This window comes from Euprymna scolopes, chromosome 37, assembly GCF_053919585.1.
Source record: "Euprymna scolopes isolate OS-2025 chromosome 37, ASM5391958v1, whole genome shotgun sequence".
In the NCBI taxonomy this organism is placed as follows: Eukaryota; Metazoa; Mollusca; class Cephalopoda; order Sepiida; family Sepiolidae; genus Euprymna; species Euprymna scolopes.
In genome coordinates, this window is record NC_136518.1 from 21,937,956 (window position 1) to 21,959,012 (window position 21,057).

Sequence of the window (21,057 nt, forward strand, 5' to 3'; positions counted from 1 at the left end):
TCAATAGCTCATCTAAATGTGAGGAGCTTATTTGAAAATGAGTTATGACTTATGTTTAAAGTTTCCTCATTTTTTATTTATATTTTTTTTAAATATGACTATACAATAAAATATTGATTTGTCTGATGTATTTTTATTTAGACGTTATATGAGACATCCGACAAGATAACTTTATGTATTTAATATACATATAGTTAAAGTATAGAAAGAAAGGGATATATAGGAATACAAAAGTGAGCAGAGTTTTGCATATAACTAAGTGGTACAAATCTCAAATGCAAATGAGCCAACGTTCTTCTTAATCTATGGCAGTTATATGAAGTATAAAATAAAAAAAAGCTTTGCTTTCGGAAGAAGCTATCACAGAAATAGCTTGTCAATAGTAAAAGACAACATTGTTTGATGAGAGGGGAGGTTTTATTTACCTTGTACTATTTAAACACAGTAGGACGGGTTCGGTTTGTTCAAAAGACAAATATTAGGGATGACAATATTGACAAAAGAAGGGCAGAAAAAAAGTAGTGTGTGTAAAAGGGGCTTTGAAAGCCGAACCATCACTTTGCGCCACCAATTTTATTTTATTTTTTGAAAATCAGGTTATATGATAATTTGAAAGTGTCATGGCCGACTAATTAAATGGGAAATATATTTAAGGAAAGAATTTGAATTAACATGTTTGAAGATCTGTATTTACAGTATTTTTTTTGGACAAATTTAATTTTCTATTTGATCATACACATTACTATACTCATTTTATTGGTTTGTCTCACGATGCTCTACCTTCCCCTCTTTTCAAAGTTCAATTTTCTGTAATTGGATTTTTTGTCAAATTCAGAAATAAATACAGACAACCATGACAAGGTAAAAGTGCTAATGAATTATGCTATTAATAATTATCGCTTGTAGTAAGGGTTACACCTCCAATCTCCAGGAGATTGTCGCTCAGAACTGATTGGTAAACAATGTTAATATTTGTTGCTACATTAACAAATTTAGTATGAATTTTGAGTTCAAACAATTTGTTTAGAGGTCTAATATTACTACTTATTTTTAATTAAGTTTGACTTTAAGGCCCTTACTATTTTATTCAATAATCTAATTTTAACTTTTAGTAAGAAAATAAATATGTAATCTCTCTCTCTCTCTATATATATATATATATATTTCTCATTTGCGTGATGATGCCGAATTCTTAAGAGTTCCAGCTGAAACGTCTCAAAGTTTAGCTAAACATGTGTATAAACATACACACATATATATATACATACACTACATAGTAGAAACTGCATTAGCTTTTAGAAAATATCTAATTGCAAAACTATATACTTATTTTGAAAAGGTACGAAGGGTAGACGTTCTCTCATTGTAGAAAAAAAATCTTAAAGTTATCCAAAATGCATAAATTTTTAAACTATCAGTGTAGATACATTCTAAGTAAGAAACTAAAAGATTAAGTTAGTAAACCGCAAAAGTGAACTTGCTATGAATTGTAAGCATAGAATAAACTTTTCTTTAAGATACCTACTAAAAATAACGTCATTAAAAATTTTGAACGAAAATAAACCCAACAATAACTATCATAGCTGATGTAATTAGTCTCCACTTAACATGATTGAAGTTCACATTAGTGAGAATCAGTTATACTGGATTGACTAATGGGAACAAGAGATGTGTGTGATTAATGTGAGTGGGTATAAAAATTGATTTAATGGAAGATGAATATAAAAATGAATATAAAAGGGATTCTGAACGTTAATTTTTGTAAGTTGCCTGAAGAATTCCTCCACAGAATGAAAGAAACGTTTAAATGCAATATTTGCGATTTTTTTTGGATGTACTTGATCATTTGCACTGCTATACTTATCCTGAATGTTATTCAAACAACGTTACAGCTAACGTAACCTCTGAACTTTTTTAAGTGTATCTTGTCAAACTGATAAATCTTGCTGCAAAACTCTAGAATCAGCACAAAATTTCGAATGAAACCAGATATTTAATCCACAGAGGTAGAACTCTATCGTTTCGTCAGCCACGATTGAATAGAAATCTAAATTTGGAGTTGTATTTTTGTAATGCCTGCACTGAGGATTGAAGCTTCAACCCTTAAAAATGTGGCACTTTCAATTAAACTTTACATGGTATATCTGTTACACCTCGGGTTCTATTTCAAGTTCCATGCAGATTCCCGAGTTCGACAAGATACATCTGAAGAAGCCCGGAGTTATATCGGCTGAAATGTGTGAATAGCATGCAAGATGAGAACAGTGTTCTGAATAATCGAAATAATGCATTTATGTGCAACTTACTTGCAATATTTTTATAATTTTTTTGTACATACAATATGACATTTGATCATTATATAAAGTTTAAAATTTGTACTTACGGGTACAAGGCAAGGATCTGTCATCATCTTTGTGACGATAATACTGGTCTTCGCAAGTGCATTCTTCAGAACCTTCCATGTTCGCATAAGAAAAAGGTGGACATTTCCGACATAATTCGTTTGAGGCATGCCATTTGTAAGTTCCAACAGGACATTCTGAAAAATAAAGATATATTTAGAATTTTTGAATTGAATATCTATTATATAAAGTAAAGTTGGTCTCTTAATTTTCATAATTGCTAGCTTTCTACCAGCAAAATCAATGCTTGATTCTAGCTCGTTTGTTTTCGTTAATCATGAAAGCATGTTGATAAATCAGAAAAATATAATTTGATTTACTTTCTAGAATATACTTTTACTGGATCGGAATTATTTCTATATGGATGACACATTACAGGATATAACTCGATATTCCTTATTACAAAGTTACCTTCATTTATTTACAACAATGAAAAGTGAAAGAGCTCTGGGCAACGCCAGGTAATATCTACTTTATTAGCAAAATGGTGCATTTGTGTACACAGACATTCATATTCACAAATCATACTAAGCTTTTCTCTATCAATCTGATTATTGTTAAAGCTACATTACTTTTCTGACATATTACAAACAAGGTTTTTTACTTACCATTTTATTGCAATGGGAAAGGCATTTTTTTGTTGTTACGAAATGATAATCAACATCTATGAGATTGGCTGGCCGAGTTCAGATTTTGTAGCAAGTGAATCGTTAATCGTTCAATACTTATCACATGTGTATGAATATCATTTTACCCCTCATCTATACCTTCCCCATATTATTTTTGAGAACTAGATCCGAATATAGCACAATTCCATTATTTCAAAAAGTATGCATTAGAACAATTTAAGAATGTTCATTTTTGCCTCCGTTTGCCTAACATAAAACTTAATTTCCGTGGACAGACTTTCTTTCTAAGAAAGTCTTGTTTATATAACCCATTATCACCGGACTGCTTCAATCTGGGTTACAAGTTGATAGTCTTCAAATTTATTACCAAATACTCAACATAAAACGTCCTGATAGGTAATCAAATTTTGTTAATTTCATTCATGATTTTCAATCCCTTCATATTTTTCACCATTCAGTAATCTATACATTTCATCAAATTTTATCCTCGAATAGCTTTTAGCGTTGAGAAATATTGACAAACAAGTAAATTTATACTGCATCCATATGCTTGTTTTTTTCCAGTACTTTAACAAAGTGTGCACTCAAAGTAAGTACCCACGACCACCCCAACTAGCAGCGAAATCACACCCCTTCAGTGTAGAGATCTCCAGATGCCAAAAAGCTTTCTACTCTAATAACTTGTTTCGTTGGCCAACTTGCCTTTGAAATTCACTTCCTGTTTTCTGAATGTGCAACATGAAGACATTTAAATGTTATGCCCACAAACACATTGCTGCATAACTTACAATACCGCTTCTAAATCTATTTCCTAATCCTAATAGTCCTTACATTTCGGTGGTAATATGCCTTGTTTGAGGTGATTAATTTTGTTTGAAATAATTAAAATTTATTAAATTTATCTTGAAATGTATTGCGACAAAAAATATTGAGATTAGAAGAAAATAATTGTTTAAAAGACAAAACAAATAAAATTTAAACGAAGAATAAAATATGACTTTTCATTTTTTTAGTAAGACCTTTAAATGTATAAAATACAAAAGAATAAAAATTAATTTTTGTTTGAAAACGAAAAGAAAGTCGTAATTTAGAGAAGGGGAGATGGACAAACTAAAAATTCTCACGAACAAGAATCACATAAATCATGAGCTTGGGAAAACGCGAGAAATGTCACCTAAAGACAGTTTTAGAAAATGTCTCCCTTTTCTTGCAGACGGAAGAAAAATGGTTTAGTTGAAGGTTTGGCAAGCAAACCAATGGATTTGACACAGAATTATTTGTTCTGAGCAAACGCAAATACTACAAGAAAATTCCAGACTATCTTTATGATTTTATTCTACATTTTGTTTATTTTTCAGTTGGCACTAGGGAAGTATGCGAGATAACTAAATGGTCCATTTGTTTACAAATGAAAATTACATCATAAATAAAACGAATTAACCTTTTATACGAATACTTGATAATTTATGGATTTTGTTGCATTTCAGAATATTTTTAGAAAAGAGACTGAATTGTGTAAGACCATGATTGTTTTATTAGAGTTTATAAAAGCAATTATGCTACATATTAAGAAAATTTTAGTATTCCAATTTTAAACCATTTGTAGTATTTTAAAAAAAATCAACTTTTTTTTTACATAGGCATAACCACTTAGCAAGGCCCAAAGACCACTGGAGGACAAATGTTAAAAAGTGTACAGTAGTCAATTTGACAATATAGTAATCGTTAGTAATGGAAATTCGGTAAATTTGTAAACTTAAGTGGAACAGCTCATCAAGAACTTGTTTATGTTGGACTTGAAGACAAGCATATTGTAGTCAACTGGAAAGCAGGAAAATAGAAGACAGTTCCACAGGCGTGCAGTTCTAAGAAAGAAGTTTTGTTCATGGAATCTAAGTTTAGGTTTAGGCACAGATAAAGAGTGGGGGGAATTATTGATAGTGTTTTCAGCTCGAGTGTTTCTTGTGAAAGTTTGGCGAGGGGGGAATGGATTGAAGCTCAGTCGAGCACTTGCCATGAAAATAACGATAAAGCAAAAACAAACTCGCAACATCTCTTCTGTGAGAAAGAGGTTGCGGGGAAGATAAAAGGATATCTAAGAGGCTGCAAAGTCTATTTTGAACTCTATCAAAGCAGGAAAAGTCATTTCTAGCAGCTCCTGCCCAGATGTGGCAACAGTACTCCATCCTTGGACATGTCTGGCTCTTATATAGGTAGAGAATCGCATCAGCAGTGAGATATCTACTGGATCGAACACCAAAGTGCAAACCAGTTCCTTGCCGACTATTAAAGTGCAGATCTGTTTCAAAGTATAAAACAATTTCTTACCGTTAACCAAATATCAGAACTATTTCTTAAGATTTGTGAGATTGTCTACAATTATTTTAACCATAGCTTAACGAAAGTATATAAATAAAGTGCATTTAAAGGGTAGCTTATTTTATATTAACTAGCTTAATGCTATCCGAACAGAAGTTTAAAATTCTTTAACACACAAAAAAAGTAGGTGTGTGAGTTATGTAAGTTAAAAATAAGATTGAATATTCTGAAGACACATCCAGTCAACCAACATATTTGCCAATGAAAATGTCAGACTTACGCAGTACAAAGCAAATAGATTGAGAGCTAGGCAGACACATTAACTAAACTATTTCTCTGGTCTTTTGGCTAAGATCAAAATGTAGTATCTACTTGGATACTACATTTGGATGTTTTCTATCCTATCCGTGCCCTTATCTACTGACGAAATTTTATTTTCAGCCTTATATGGCGTGTCACTTTTTGGGAGCTAGATTTTCCCCAGGTTAAAACATACCCTGTATATCTGCTCTCGATGAAAATAAAGTAAATAGGGATTAACTAAAGGTAGAGGTACAGTTTATTAGAGCTGCATAGACAAGTCGAAAAATGCAGTTATGATATATAATGTTAAAACCCTCCTCTCCCTATGTTAAGAATGGATTGATCTGTTTGAGGATACCTAATTTTCCAGACAAATGGACAGTAGAATCAGGAAGTCAAACTAGCAGACAATAACTAACAAAAAAAAATGCTATTTTTAACATGACAGGCTAATGAAAATATTATGTAAAAGTATAGACCATTAGAGAAACAGTGTATTATAATAACGACGGCTGCCTCTGGAAATGCTCTTTCAAACGTTACAGACTGACGGACCGAATATTTTATTGAGATACTCAGACGTATTTAAAATTGAAGCACAATCTGTGAAAACTGAATTTAGAATATAAAAATTTAGAATGGAAAAACTAAGAAAAAAGTTAAAAAAAAAAAGGTTTGTCAATTTGATTTCCTACAATATTCAATTATTCAAATCGGAAAATTCCAATTTTCCTACTTTTATTTTTGGCGCCATTGCTTTTTATTTATTGTTCAACTGACAACTTGGGAATCGTAAACTTCCACTCAAAATAAACGACTAAGCAATTTGAAGATGAAAAGAGATTCACACAAAGAAAGAACTTGGAGAATTTAAATAAAAGAAGAATGGTCGGAGAGCTGGTGGCAGGGGATTGCCATAATCATAGCATGTTTATCAGGTTTTATAGCGAGAATGTGAGGGCAAGAGAGGCAGCTTGCTTTGCTTAATCAGACTTTTTTTTTTGATACCCCCCAACCTTGCTTTCTCATCAAAATATGTGTTCTGATAGTAATTATTACCTAATGAAATTCAGAGTTGAAGGGAAAAAAGCTAAAAGCATGGAAAGAAATAGCAAAGAACTTTGGATTTCAACCGTTCCTTATTAGAAATCGAAACAATTGAGAACAGAAGAAAAAAAATCGATAAAAAGAACTTTTCAAAGATTTTCAATTCTGAAAATATAGTATTGCCCCCCCCCCTCCAATTTGAAAATTACCGTAAACGAAAACAAATTACATCTTTACACTTCTTTTTGTTGAAACATTTTCAATTAGGAAATTCAAGTTTTTTTTATATTTTCATTTTAAAATTGAAAATCTTAAATATTTAGCTCTCATTTTGTTTCTTTGCTTTATGACCCAATTTATTTAAATCTGAAACAATTACCATTGCAAATTATTATTAGAACACAGACTGCTATTTTGCCAGTAACTGAACAGGAATATTGGCTCAAATTTCCAACTTTAGTGCTCAGCTGAGCTTTAATCTTTGCCTTTCCTCTGCAAAACATTCACAACAAACTCGCGCTAAGTTAGAACCGTTGTCAATAATTTCCTCCACTCTATATGCCTAAATCTAAGCGTAAATTCCATAAACAAAGTTTTTTTTAACGACTGTTCGCCTCTAGAACTCTTTTGCTCTGGATCTCTTTTCCATCTGAATGTAACACTCGTTTTTAAGTTCAATATAACAAGTTCTTGTTGAGACGTTCTTTTAAATAATCAAGTTTTACTCAATTGTCGACTATCTTACTCTTATCTGTGTGTGTTCTTCAGGCCTTAAGCGGTGACTCCACTGTACAACAAAATCACTTAACATCTAAATACCTTTGTTGAAGACTTTAATATCTGTTTAAGATTTCGCAAAATCCTGATTTTTATCTGGTTGTTTTTCATAGCACGTATCAGCAGATGAACGACATTTTGATGAATTTTTATAAAATTCATATCAGGAAATTATATTATATAATACCCTAACCGGCTGTAATCGTAACTCCCTGTATTGATAATTCCTGAAAGGATGAAACACTAGTATCTGTAGGTATTAAAAATAATTCTAGTAATAATTATGTTATCCCCTTTAAGAACTTTGTTCTTATTGTTGAACACAATGTTGAAATAAGTTGGTCACTTAAGCTTACAGGCGCAGATCATGTTATAATCATAAGATCACACTAGCCGACTATGATATTCACACTTTATATAAATATTAATTTCAACTGTATTTCTTGTGGTTAACGTTGGGCCTGTGGTTTTTTTCCTTGCTAATGGAGTTAGAGATGGCTTCGTGTCCGGGTTCGAATCTCCCAACTGGCTATAATCTTAACTCCCTACACCGAGGATTCCCGAAAGGATGACACACTAGTGTTTGTAAGTATTAAAAATAATCATAGTAATAATCATATCCATCTATTTATCGTTCTGTGTGTGTGTGTGTGTGTGTGTGTGTGTGTGTGTGTGTGTGTGTGAACTTCCCTGAATTAACTTGGATGTGTTTATTTGTTTTTCTGATAAAACGAACACGTTGCTTGGAGTAAACAACATGGATAAACGTTGTAACTGTCCACTGTTCTAGGAACTTGACAAATTTTTTTTTCGTAAATTGTTATAAAATATGATATCATTTTAGATTTAATATTTTTTTCTAACTTTTACGGAATATTTGAAAGGTTTACTTTGGCATTGGAAACTTTCTTATTCAAATCCAGTTGAACTATAGCAAATTTGCTTTTTATATTATTACTCATACACACACACACATATATCATAATTTAGGAATTTAAAATTTGTGATTTGAAAAAGTTAAATTTCAAATATACAAATTTTATTGTCTGCGAGACAAATACAATATAGTGCATACAATAAAATTTCTATATTTGAAATTTAACTTTTTCAAAGCACAAATTTTAAATTCCTAAATTATGATTTACTTGCTCTATCAAGTATATTGAGCAATCTTTATTTAGCTGGGATGGTTTTATATAAAATATTACATCCAATAATATTTCGTAAGACCGATACTCACTGGATTTGCACACCAGTAGGTTTATTGTATTTCATTATTCTGAATAATTATATATATATATATATATATATATATATATATATATATATGTGTGTGTGTGTGTGTGTATAAAAACTCAATGTTGGCGCATGATGTTTGTGTGTTCCCCAAAAAAAAGAAATATAAGAGAATCTACACGAAATCTTCAACTGTATCATACAAAATTTACAAGAGATGACCATGGAAGTGTTCCATAATCTCTTAGTGTAATCAACAACGACTATTTTCACTTCATTATATTCTTGGTCTTTCTTTGTAAATTGAACCTGCTATCTGGACTGTTCTATATTTACCAACTCAAGGATTAACATCTATTCTTTCAAGTTGACCACAGCATCGAAGTCTCTTTGCACACATCTCTCTATACTGTCCAAATGAAAACCAAGTCTTATAAATTCACTTTACACATCTATATCATAATTTACACATCGTTTTTCTCAGGTGAACACGTATCCTTAACTCTCACTGGCCCAGTTTCAGTCTAATACATCATCCTGCATACAGTTGCCGGAATGACTCTTCTCGTTGGAATTGTTTATTAGTAATGACAGACGGTCCCTGAACCTACTTCTATTTACTCCCTTATTCTTTCAAGCACATTAGTAGGTATTCCACCATGTGATCCCATAGTATCACAAAGGTAACAACAGTTTGATAACCTCAATACATGTCCAGGCTTTAGGAGCACCTTATATATGAGAGTGTACATTGAGCTATCAAATGTTACAACAGTGTTGTTGAGGATAAGCTCGATATTCAAAAGGATCTCAAAGACTTGGATGTTTAGATAAGATTTTTTTGTTTGACAATCAGGCAGTGCCCAATCAAACATTTGCTACTGCTCAGACCTTAGTCCAATTGCCTCCACTAGTTATAAGCCAATGCTGGCAAAAGTTGCTAGTGACAGGTCTTGCTTGGGTAGGGAGAAAAAAATTCTAGATAATCTGGCCGAGACGCAGAGGGGAGAGTTGAATGTTGACTCAGCCAGATGGTGGTGACAGTCGGAGGAAACAAAGAAAGATAAACATTAGAAAACCTGTCTTCCTAAAAACTTGCGTCCGGGTAGTGGTGGTGAAAGGTATATTGTAGGAATAGCCATACATGAGTAAGGGTCTTCTGTACGCAAGATATTTGTATGTTTCAACTGAAGTAACTTTATGATTGGCTGGAAATTAGATATCATTTACATTGATAAATGGAAACCGTTCAACTCTGAATATACTTCATTAAATCCTATTAGTAAATTATGCAACATTTTCTTTAGTAATTGAATAACATGTGCTATTATTTTTATTTATTTTTTTTTGCTTTTTTAATTCTTCATGGCTATTGCTTTAATGTCTTGAGTGATGATCAAACGACCTAAAACATAATTTTCTTGTTGATTGTTGCACGTTCAAAAAAGAGAAGCGTGCAACATATTAAGGAGATAGTGATTTATATCTAACGCTGGCTCTTTTGTTAGCAAATAAGTAAAGAAAACTTACAAAGAGAGTGAGAGCTATTTCTCTTAGCTGTTTTTTAAAAGATGTTTATTTAAAAATATCTCCATATTAGCAAACTGCTAAACCAGATTAAGTATTTTTAAATAAATTGTAGCAGAGGACATTATTTTGATGCGAGTGCCATGATATAGCAATAACAATTGAAACTTCGCTAAACAAAAGTTTTATTTCTAAGAATAAATGTTATTTAGTTTCAAATTTTCAAATCCGGATAAGAATTTTATATTTGCTATTATCATGGAAATTATTTAGTACTTAAGGAATGAAATTAGGTTTGCCTGCGTGCTGTAGATTAAATAACAGTATATATGAAACTACATACTCATATCTAACTGTTTTGTTCTACATACTAGAGAAATAGAGGGGAAAATGTCACCAAGTTAATGCCCTTCAACCATCAAAATGAGGAAAATGACAGCATTTTGTTGATCGCTGTCCTGTTTGGCTCCCTCCCACGTTGTCATATAACGGCCCTTGCAAAGCTCTAAAGCGGGAAAAAATGACTTATGTTTGGCTTTTTATGTTTTTATTTTCTCTTGGTCTCTGTGAGCGTTCTGTTAGTCTGCTGCAGTCATTTATTATATTTTTTTATTGTGTTTTGCTTTTAGGTGTGTAAAATGTCAGAACGAGCCAGCGAGAAGGATCCTATTTCAAGAGGGGTTACCCTATGTTGCTTTAGATCGACTGTGTCCTACACTTCACCCCCATCTGTCCTGACTGCAAGAATGACCTTTTAGCAGGTAGGAAGGAAAAAGGTCTGCTTAGTTGGGTGATCAGGAACCGGGCGATGACAGTAATAGTGTGCCGCTTTGGGCTTTCTGCACACACACATAAATAGTATTCCCACTTAGAGAACAGTCATAAAAAACGCTGCAGACAATAATATCATCCTACCATGCTGAAGTCTAAATAACTTTGTAAATACTATATATATAACCCCAATTTTTACACATTGTTTGAATAATTGTGTGCGGAGGAGTTACTGTAATTAGCTGTATCTACCTGATGCAGCCCCGATACAATAAATTCGTTAGTTTTTAACTCATTTGCATATTATAAAAACCGATAGAGAAAAAGGAAGGCAATTTGTTTGCAATAAAATACGAATAATTTCCTTTATAAATTGAAACTTTTAGGTTATACTTAAAAATGATTACCGCTATTCCTATTACATATATATATCACTTCTAGTTTTACCTTAATTTATGGGCATGTTTATTCCCGTATATATATATATGATCGTTCAATGTATGGCAATCCTTAATTTACATACTTCTCACTATCTGTTAATTTCCTTAAATTAATGAAACAAACATTTGTGTAACTTACGTGTATATATATATATATATATATATATATATATAGAGAGAGAGAGAGAGAGAATATATATGGCGATTAAGCTACACTGAATATTCTGCGTTTCATCCAACTATAGGATTCGTCAGGCTTATGCGCGAATTCTGTGGTTGCTTCTTGTTTTTATATATGTTGAGGATTTCTAGTTAGCCAATCAGCTTTCTAGTATCCACCTCGCCCCTTCCTATCAGCCAATGGGCATGCATTTTATCAAACAAAGGATCTGTTTTAGAACTAGGTTAGTGCTTTTAGGTAGACGTTCTCTTTTTTTCCTTTTTTTTACATATAAATATACCTATGTGTACACACATACATGCACATATACATACATATATATATATATATATATATATATATATATATATATATAAACTTAAAATGACCAACAAAATACGTTTCAAAACATGATATACAGAATGTAAAAATGCCTTTAAACTGAAATTTTCTTATAAAGCAACAAATATTTTGTTTATGTACATAATAAAACTCTTTACTCTCTCAGTTCACATCTATTTTTAGTGAGCCAATAATTGTTTATGCCTTCCTGCAGTCTGTTTTAAGCAGAGCGTTTACTGTACTAAAAATCTCAGTAAATAATTATGGTTTACAAGACCATTTTACTGATGTTATAAGTACAGGAAATACGTTAAATGTTCTAGTACTTTGATATATAGTTTTATTTTGAAGAAAAAGTTTATTCATCATTTGGCGGCTATAAATCTATCAGTAAATGTTTATTTTTGAACGTCTAACTCAGATATTTGTAATATTAATCTATTCTCATGAAAATAGTTTTCATTTAAATTACCTCCCTTGAAAATTAATGGACATAATGTTATAAGGTTGATTTTGGTAATTAATTTTTGAATAAAATATGATGAATACAGACACCTTATATTTATATTGGAAAATAAGGCAAATAATAAATGTATAGCGCCAAACATTATTGTGAATTATTTAATTATTTTTATGCAAATGAAACATACAAACATCTGTGTTTGGGTTTTTGATATATACTATCTATACAGTGTTTCAGGAGACTATGCAGCATTATTGATTTAAATAAGCAGTTGTCTTAATAATGGTAATATATGTGCAATAAACTTTTTAAAGATTCACATTAATTTATTAGAACTGTCTTTAAAAAGTAATAGGAAAAACAGTATTAAAATATGACATGAAATATTTTAATGTTTATAATTAATTTTTGTTAAAACCTTATAGATAAACAAATATCATATTACAAATTTTTTCTTTGAAAATTTCACGTAATGTATTGAGGATGGAACGGCTTTACTATTTAAAAAGCAAAATATAACAAATCTTATTTATAAAATGTGCCGCTAAGAGATGTACTTAAAAAAAACATTGAATTATTATTTTAATTTCACTTAACTTTACCCGTTGAGAAAAATATCAAAACTATTTTCATTTTTTTTAAAGCTAAGCTCTTTGTAAGAGGAATTCCCAAAGACAAATCTTTTCCAAAATTAATTCCAAATGCCATTCTCGCTTCACAAATTACCAAAATGACAGCAAAACAAATAGGAAAAAAGGAGGTTAGGGTATTTAAGCTTTCCGTCATATAGCCAAGTTATGCAAGTCTCAAGGATTAAACAAGACTTTTTTACAGAGAATCGGAAAATGGAAAAATGAGAAACGGCATGAAATAATCTCAACTATTTCACAAACTCGTCTGCTATGTTCTTAGTTGAAATGAGTAAAAGGCAGATTGAAAATACTTAGACATAAATCGAAAAAAAAATGTTAAAAGAAAAAGGAAAATTTGCAAAATGTTTATAACTTTTGACAGACGAATCATTTAAACAACTAAAATACAAAATGATCCATTATGTTATGCCCGGGTTTAAATCTCTTAAATGTAATACTAAGGAAGAATGTTTAATATGTAATTTATTTTATGCATATACACATATTATAATTGATATAATAAATTCTGTGTATACTTTCCATATATTTTTCAACGGTGTTTAAGAGATTAATAGTATTATTAAAATTATATATATATATATATATATATATATATATATATATATATATATAATCTTATAATTCTAAAATGCAATATTAAATGTTTAATGGAAACACACACATATGTGTATATATATAAATAACAAGGCGATTTGTATTAAGAATTTATTCAGTACGTATTTCTTATTTCAATATATATATATATATATATATATATACACACACATTCATTAATTTTTTAAGCTACACAGAGGTGTCCGTTTCATTTCGACAGATAATCCTAAGGCTAAGTACTTTAGCCGCCCCCTATAGCTTCGTTGCCATAGGTATAGTTTCTTACTAATAGTAAAATATAGGCGTGCGTCTAATTCAGCGTTTGTTTATTTGCTTTTGTTTCTTCAGTTCTAGATGCAAATCTGGGGTTAAAGCCATACGAGTTGATCGAAGTTATTTTGAAAGTGTCATTAATTAAGAGAAGAGAGGGGATAGACTGATCAGAAATTTTAGCAATTGGTGATAATTTTTAAAGAAGACGTCTGACTACACACATACCTCATCGTAAAATCAAGATGGAGCGAGCGAGAGAGATTGAAACTGAAAGAGATTAACATATGGAGAAAAGAAACATTACGAGATGTAATCTCCAAAGATTGATTGTAAAATGGCACCACGGGAATTTTCACATGTTCCAGACTTAGCGGAATGCGGCCGATAGTGTCAGAATATGGCAATGTGATTTAGTTATCACTACAAGACACGTAGTGGCAGCATTTTATTCTTTATTATATGGTTATTTTCCTTATTGTTCTTCTGGATAAGTTGTAAAAAAATTAGCTCTATTTCCAAGAATCAAAAATAAGATCCCTTCGGTAGGACTACACACTGGTTCTTACAAAGAATTGTGCGCCTTTTCCTAGTGATGACAACTCAAGTAACAGCAGTAAGTTGGATCGCTCAAGAAAGGATTTACGCAGTCTTTATTTTCATTATACTGTAATATGAGTTATGTATGGGGAACTTGATATTTTATTTTACTAATGAATCATCACTTACGAAATCTAATGGATAATGAGATGGATAGTTGGTTAATTGATTGATAATGGATATGATGAGAGGATTGAAAATAGTTGGACAAATATCATTTTGACATTAGATTTGAAATTGACTACGTAGCCTGCATGGAAGCAATCCTGTTAATCAATGAAAGAGTGCATAGAGTGGAACTTTTTATATTTTTTTTAGATTTGGCAACAATACTATCAGAGCGTACCAAACCGGGGTCAATCTCAGAGAAAAAGTCAGAGGGAAAGCCCAGATAAAAAATGAGGAAGAAGGGATCTCAGACAAAGTATCAAGGAAGGTGAGAAACTCTCAAACAAATAATCGATCGGGGGGGGAGCTCAGACAAATGATCGATCGGGGGGGGAGCTCAGACAAATGATCGATCGGGGGGGGGGAGCTCAGACAAATGATCGATCGGGGGGGGAGCTCAGACAAATGATCGATCGGGGGGGGGGAGCTCAGACAAATGATCGATCGGGGGGGGGAGCTCAGACAAATTATCGATCGGGGGGGGAGCTCAGACAAATGATCGATCGGGGGGGAGATCAGACAAATGATCGATCGGGGGGGGGAGCTCAGACAAATGATCGATCGGAGGGAGCTCAGACAAATGATCGATCGGGGGGGGAGCTCAGACAAATGATCGATCGGGGGGGAGCTCAGACAAATGATCGATCGGGGGGGGGAGCTCAGACAAATGATCGATCGGGGGGAGCTAAGACAAATGATCGATCGGGAGGGAAGCTCAGACAAATGATCGATCGGGGGGGAAGCTCAGACAAATGATCGATCGGGGGGGAGCTCAGACAAATGATCGATCGGGGGGGAGCTCAGACAAATGATCGATCGGGGGGGGAGCTCAGACAAATGATCGATCGGGGGGAGAGCTCAGACAAATGATCGATCGGGGGGGAGCTCAGATAAATGATCGATCGGGGGGGGACTCAGACAAATGATCGATCGGGGGAGGGAAGCTCAGACAAATGATCGATCGGGGGGAAGCTCACACAATCGATCGGAGGGGGAGGGAAGCTCAGACAATCGGGGGGGAGGGAAGCTCAGAAAAATAATCATAAGGGGGAGAAGCTCAAACAAAGTCAGGAAGCAAGGAAAAGTTTAATAATACTAACTAATCGTCGAACAAAATTATTGAAATACAATTTTTGGAGTACTTTAGTGTTTATTCCTTTTCTCTATGTACCTGTACGAAAATTCATATGGCTCTGGAGAGGTACGTGTTAAATTGAAAGGGAAGTAATTGAACTGGAAATAAATTAAGTGCAGTTAGGGAGACGTTCACACGCTCACCCATCATTAAAATGTGTCCTGATATTCTACAAAGATCGCTCAAATGTCATTACAGAGGTGTCACTGGTTTCGTGAACACATTTAGGAGAATGTAACCGATCTTTTATTCATTCGCAGAAGATAGCAGACAACTGCATCTTGTTTTGTCTATTATTTGGTAAAATTAATTGCATTCTCTGTCTGTTCGTCCCTCATTGATTAAATTTGATTCTAAAACAAAACCCTAATGACACACAAGGGAGCTATGAATCTCAATCCAATGGACATGGCTAAAGATTGGGGGTTGACGATACTCTGCGAGAAGGATAGATTTTCCTTGTAAATCCGTTTCCTCTATTGACTTTGGTTGTAGTTGACAACAGCGAAGGCACCCCTCTTTCTCCACATACATAAATGTGAATGAGAGACGGAGAGGAAGGAACGATGCGAACGGGTTTGGAATAGAGAAAGTGAAAGCAACCTCATGTTATCGGAAAAGAAGAGAAAGAAAAAGAATGCTGAAGAATGGTATGCCATAGAAAAAAAGAATGATAAAAGGTAAAAAAGAAAAAAGATTCGGGATTCGTTAGCCTCTTTCCAACTATTTTTATTTTTTGTACAGTGAGAATCTTCAAATCTTCAACAATCAAAGATGGCAAGGGTTTCTTAAAAAGTCATTCTTTCAAAATTCTAAAATCCATGAAAAAAACAAAGAGACACATTTGTAAATTAAGCAAAAACGAAATCTAATAACGACGAAAAGCGAAAAGATCATTTCAACGAAGTTGAATAATTACTGCAATTAGTTCAATAACAAAATGCTTGTCCGATTTTTATTGTCTTCATTAAATTTAGATTAATTTTTATTCGCCGCTTGTTGTTTTTTAGTTTCTTGAAACTCAGACGTTGTTAACTGTCACCAGATTAAAAAAACACAACGAATATTCGGACAAAGTGACAAGATTCTGTAAAAAGCGTAAACAGACAACTGAAAAATTTCCAACAAAATGTTATTTTTTGAACACATTGTGGTGAAATACAAATCTATTTTTATTTAAAAAAATACTAACTGTTCTGATCCGGCGTTGCCCATTACTGTATTTACTTGCAATATGTTTTGTTATATTTTGACTAAATATCTGGCCGTTTCTTTTACAAATATTTTATTACATATAAAACGAATACAGAGTTACGTCATTTTTTAAATGTGGCAGCTAAAATAGGAGACGGATTCTCTCGTGAATAATACATGAGATATGCTTACTTTATACTAGTAAGAATCCTTAAAAACCAATAATGCTTTCCACGTCAAGCTACTAAATTTACTGTTAATAATCCTCATTTTGAATTAAAAATTAGGGATAATACTAATAAGAAACAAACGCCTCCTTCCATCAAATCATTGCAAACTTAATATTCTGTAAATAAATAAAACTAATGTTTCTTATTTAAAATTGTAGGAAATTGATGACAGTTGTATGCATGATAATATACCATTCTATCTCAAACAATGTAGAGAGGCTGAAAGAGATAGAATTTAATAAAGGGAAATTTAGTTTCTTAACTATCACGGCATGCCAAACCCTTTTCGAATTATTTAATACCGAATCCAATAATTAAAATATTTTTATGCTTCAAGGTGATTTGTTCGATTGTTATGCTTTACGTCATATCAACACTTTTCAGGTTATTTAATTCCCAATTCTGTAATGAAAAAAAATTATGCTTCAAATTGTTTACATCTTCAAATATTTATTCATGGTGTTTAGTTTGGTTGTTTTGTAAAAAAATAATTTTGGCTTTGCTGAACATGACTAAATTTTGCAAAGGGAAAGAAAACTACATAATAGGATTAAGATCAAGTGCATTTGTGTCAGGAATCCGATTTCTTCAGACAGCTTGATTTGGTAAGACGGGACAAAAGTCAAGTAAGAGATGGGTTATTTGGTGAAATATTTTTTAATTACGGCTAATTACAACAAACAAGTTTTTTTTTTAAAAACACTCAGTCTTAAAATGAGATATTTTTGCTTGCATTCTGTATGATGAAAATAATATAAGAAAAGGGTTTTAAGGAAATAAACGTTAATTTACTCAGGTTTAGTATAAGAATAATTTTGATCTTTTATATTCTGCGGTTTCATTGCTACATATTTGATGAATAATGAGATGGATCGAATCGAAACACAAAATACTTCCCGTCCCCACGTTTTTATGACAAATTTTTAGAAGAACAGAATTAGCATTAAAGACATTTTTGTTTCAAAACAGAGAAAGAGAGAGGGAGACAGGGAGAGAGAGATCAGAGAGACAGAGAGAGAGGGGGTAAGGAATGAGTAAATAAAGAACTTTGCCTTTTTGGACATGTCTAGATTTTTAAATGTCAATAATGGAGAAGGAAAGCGGAAGATATACGAGGTGTGGAATTGGTTAGACATGAAGAAAAACGATCCCAGAAAAAGAAAAAGATATTTCAATCGGGGGGGGGGCGAGAATTAGCGAAGTTGAATAATTGTAATAAGGTCGTCTTTGTTACAGAAAGACAAATGGTCGAGATGATTGGTTGAAAGGAGAAAGTTTAATTAAGATGCAATTCAAAATCCAATCTAAACAAGGACTTTAATATAAACATGTAAAAACAACAAAGACAATACGCGATCGACAAACACAAACACATTAATCTCACAAATAAAAGTACGGGTTTTAATTTCAACAACATTTAAAGAATTCGTCAAATGGATTGTTTATGTTCTGGTTGTTAAATAGTTAACCTGATACATGATTGACTTTAAATCTGAAACACAAACATTAAATCACCCAAAATATTAACCTGTGAACTTGCAATGGTCAAATCTAGAAACATTGAATACATGCATTTTAGACAACTTTCTCTGCATTTTTTCGAACGCACTAGAACATGCTAGTCGAAATTATTAATCAGTTTTCTTTATGTATACAAATATTTTTTTTTATACATATATGCATACAAATATTTTTTTATACATATATGCATACAAATATTTTTTTTTATACATATATGCATACAAATATTTTTTTTTATACATATATGCATACACGTTTCAACTGCAACTTCCTATGGAATTCCAGTTTTGAAGATATTTGCAATGGAAAAAGCCGATGGTTTAATAATATCAAAGCTGAAACACATACGCACATATGTAGGGAATATTGCTTTTATAAATAAAGGAAATTATATCATCGATGTGCCTGTTATTGAACGCTATCTTTTGAACATATGATTAATATCAAAAGAAAGTAAACACACAAGTACTATATAGATATGAGAAATTACATTAATATCGTTCACATTGATACAGAAGACACTAATTTTAATTGGGCTTGGAAAGTTCGATATTTATCAATTCTAATTTTTATAAAATGTTTCTTTGGACTAATATAATCCAAGTGATGCATATTTTTCCGGTCAAGAAAACATCCGTATAGTTTGTCAGTTTGTCATCAAATAGAGATCTTCTCTCTTAGATAACATTTCTTCAAAACAAACAAAATATGAGAGAATTGTTTTTAGACAGTAGTCTGGAAAACGCAAGGAAATGTATAATATATATATATATATATATATATATATATATATATATTATGTGTATATGTATATATATATATTATATGTATATATATATATATATTATATGTATATATATATATATATATATATTATATGTATATATATATATATATTATATGTATATATATATATTATATGTATATATATGTATATATTATACATATATTTTATATATATATATATATAGAGAGAGAGAGAGAGACAGACAGGGGGAGGGAGGAAAGAGAGGGGAGAGACAAAGGGGACAGGATTAAAGTATTTAGTATGATGTCCATTAAGTAAACAATCTTATGTTTCCCCATTTGAATCTTCATACAAGGCAGCTTCCTTCAGTCTTGACAAACTATGGATACCTACGGTAAAGGTACTGTAAGGATGCCTGCCTGTAAAATTTTTGTGAGAAGGTTTGCACAATCTCCAACCACACCTCCCCGAAGTCGGCGCTGTTGTATACCACTGGCAAGTGGAGGTTCAGAACGACTGGAAACAATGCGGAGATAAACGGAGAGCACATACAGCGCCTAGAATTCCCAAATGGTCACGCATCCGGTACTCGCCAGGCTCAATGTTGCTTAACTTCGGTGATCTGACGAGAACCAGCGTATCAGTGTGATTATGCCGTACATATATATGGCCTTAGCAATGTGAGCTTTATAAATCGATTTATGTTCTGATGTTTTTGGACACAGTTTTTGGAACTCGTCTTCTTAAAAATCCCGAATATATGAAGTACCTAGATTTTTTAATGTGAATAACGATATTACAGAAATCTAATTTCTCACATTTATTAAAATATGCTCCGGTGTTAAATTAACATCTATCGAGATAAACTCTTAAAAGTTCGCCTATTCATAATATATACACGCAGGAACGATGTTCCAAATATGACTCCTACATGCTTTTTCTGCTCTAATAGATCAGACGGGAATGAAAATTAAATTCTTATGATGACTGGGCTTATGCATTTATGACCTGAAAGCCTCATCTCTCCGCTGCAGATATAGAGTTTGGGACTATAAGAAAGCAATCACTTTCATGGACATGCGCCAGAAGCAGAGATGCGTCATTTAATTCCTCATGCTAAAAAATTGAACCGATCAGCATTCACTAGTGTCTGTTTAGCATTACGAAGACGATGCAGACGTTAGCAGGTTCAGGAGATGGGTTCATCGATTTAAGAGTGGCGGCAAAGATGTGAGTGACAAAGCGACTTCCAAACTTTTACAACCGCGGCATCAATAGAGGCTGCCAAAAATACATTGAAATTGGTTGTTATGTAGAAAAATAAATTCTGGAGCACAAACTGTCGCTCTTTGTTTTCGTAGCTTTTTAATATTTTAGTTTTTGAGTTAAAAGTGTTCTATTTGGAACGACCTTCGTAGATATTAATATCTCTTTACTCCCATTCTCTCTCCCATATATGAAAAATTTGTTCCATATACGTAATTAAATTATACGCTTTTTCAAATAAGTTATCGTGTGTCTATTTATG

At 32.4% G+C, this 21,057-nt stretch overlaps 1 protein-coding gene across 8 annotated transcripts in view; it reads right to left on the bottom strand.

The window, feature by feature from the left end:
* The window catches only part of LOC145261109 (ephrin type-B receptor 2-like), a 320,628-nt gene that overhangs the window by 100,506 nt on the left and 199,065 nt on the right, over positions 1–21,057 (bottom strand). For all 8 annotated transcript variants that reach the window (XM_080119333.1, XM_080119326.1, XM_080119329.1 and 5 more), the window contains exon 4: positions 2,384–2,539. In XM_080119333.1, coding sequence (XP_079975459.1) covers positions 2,384–2,539 — 156 coding nt within the window. The remainder of the gene's footprint in view (positions 1–2,383; positions 2,540–21,057) is intronic.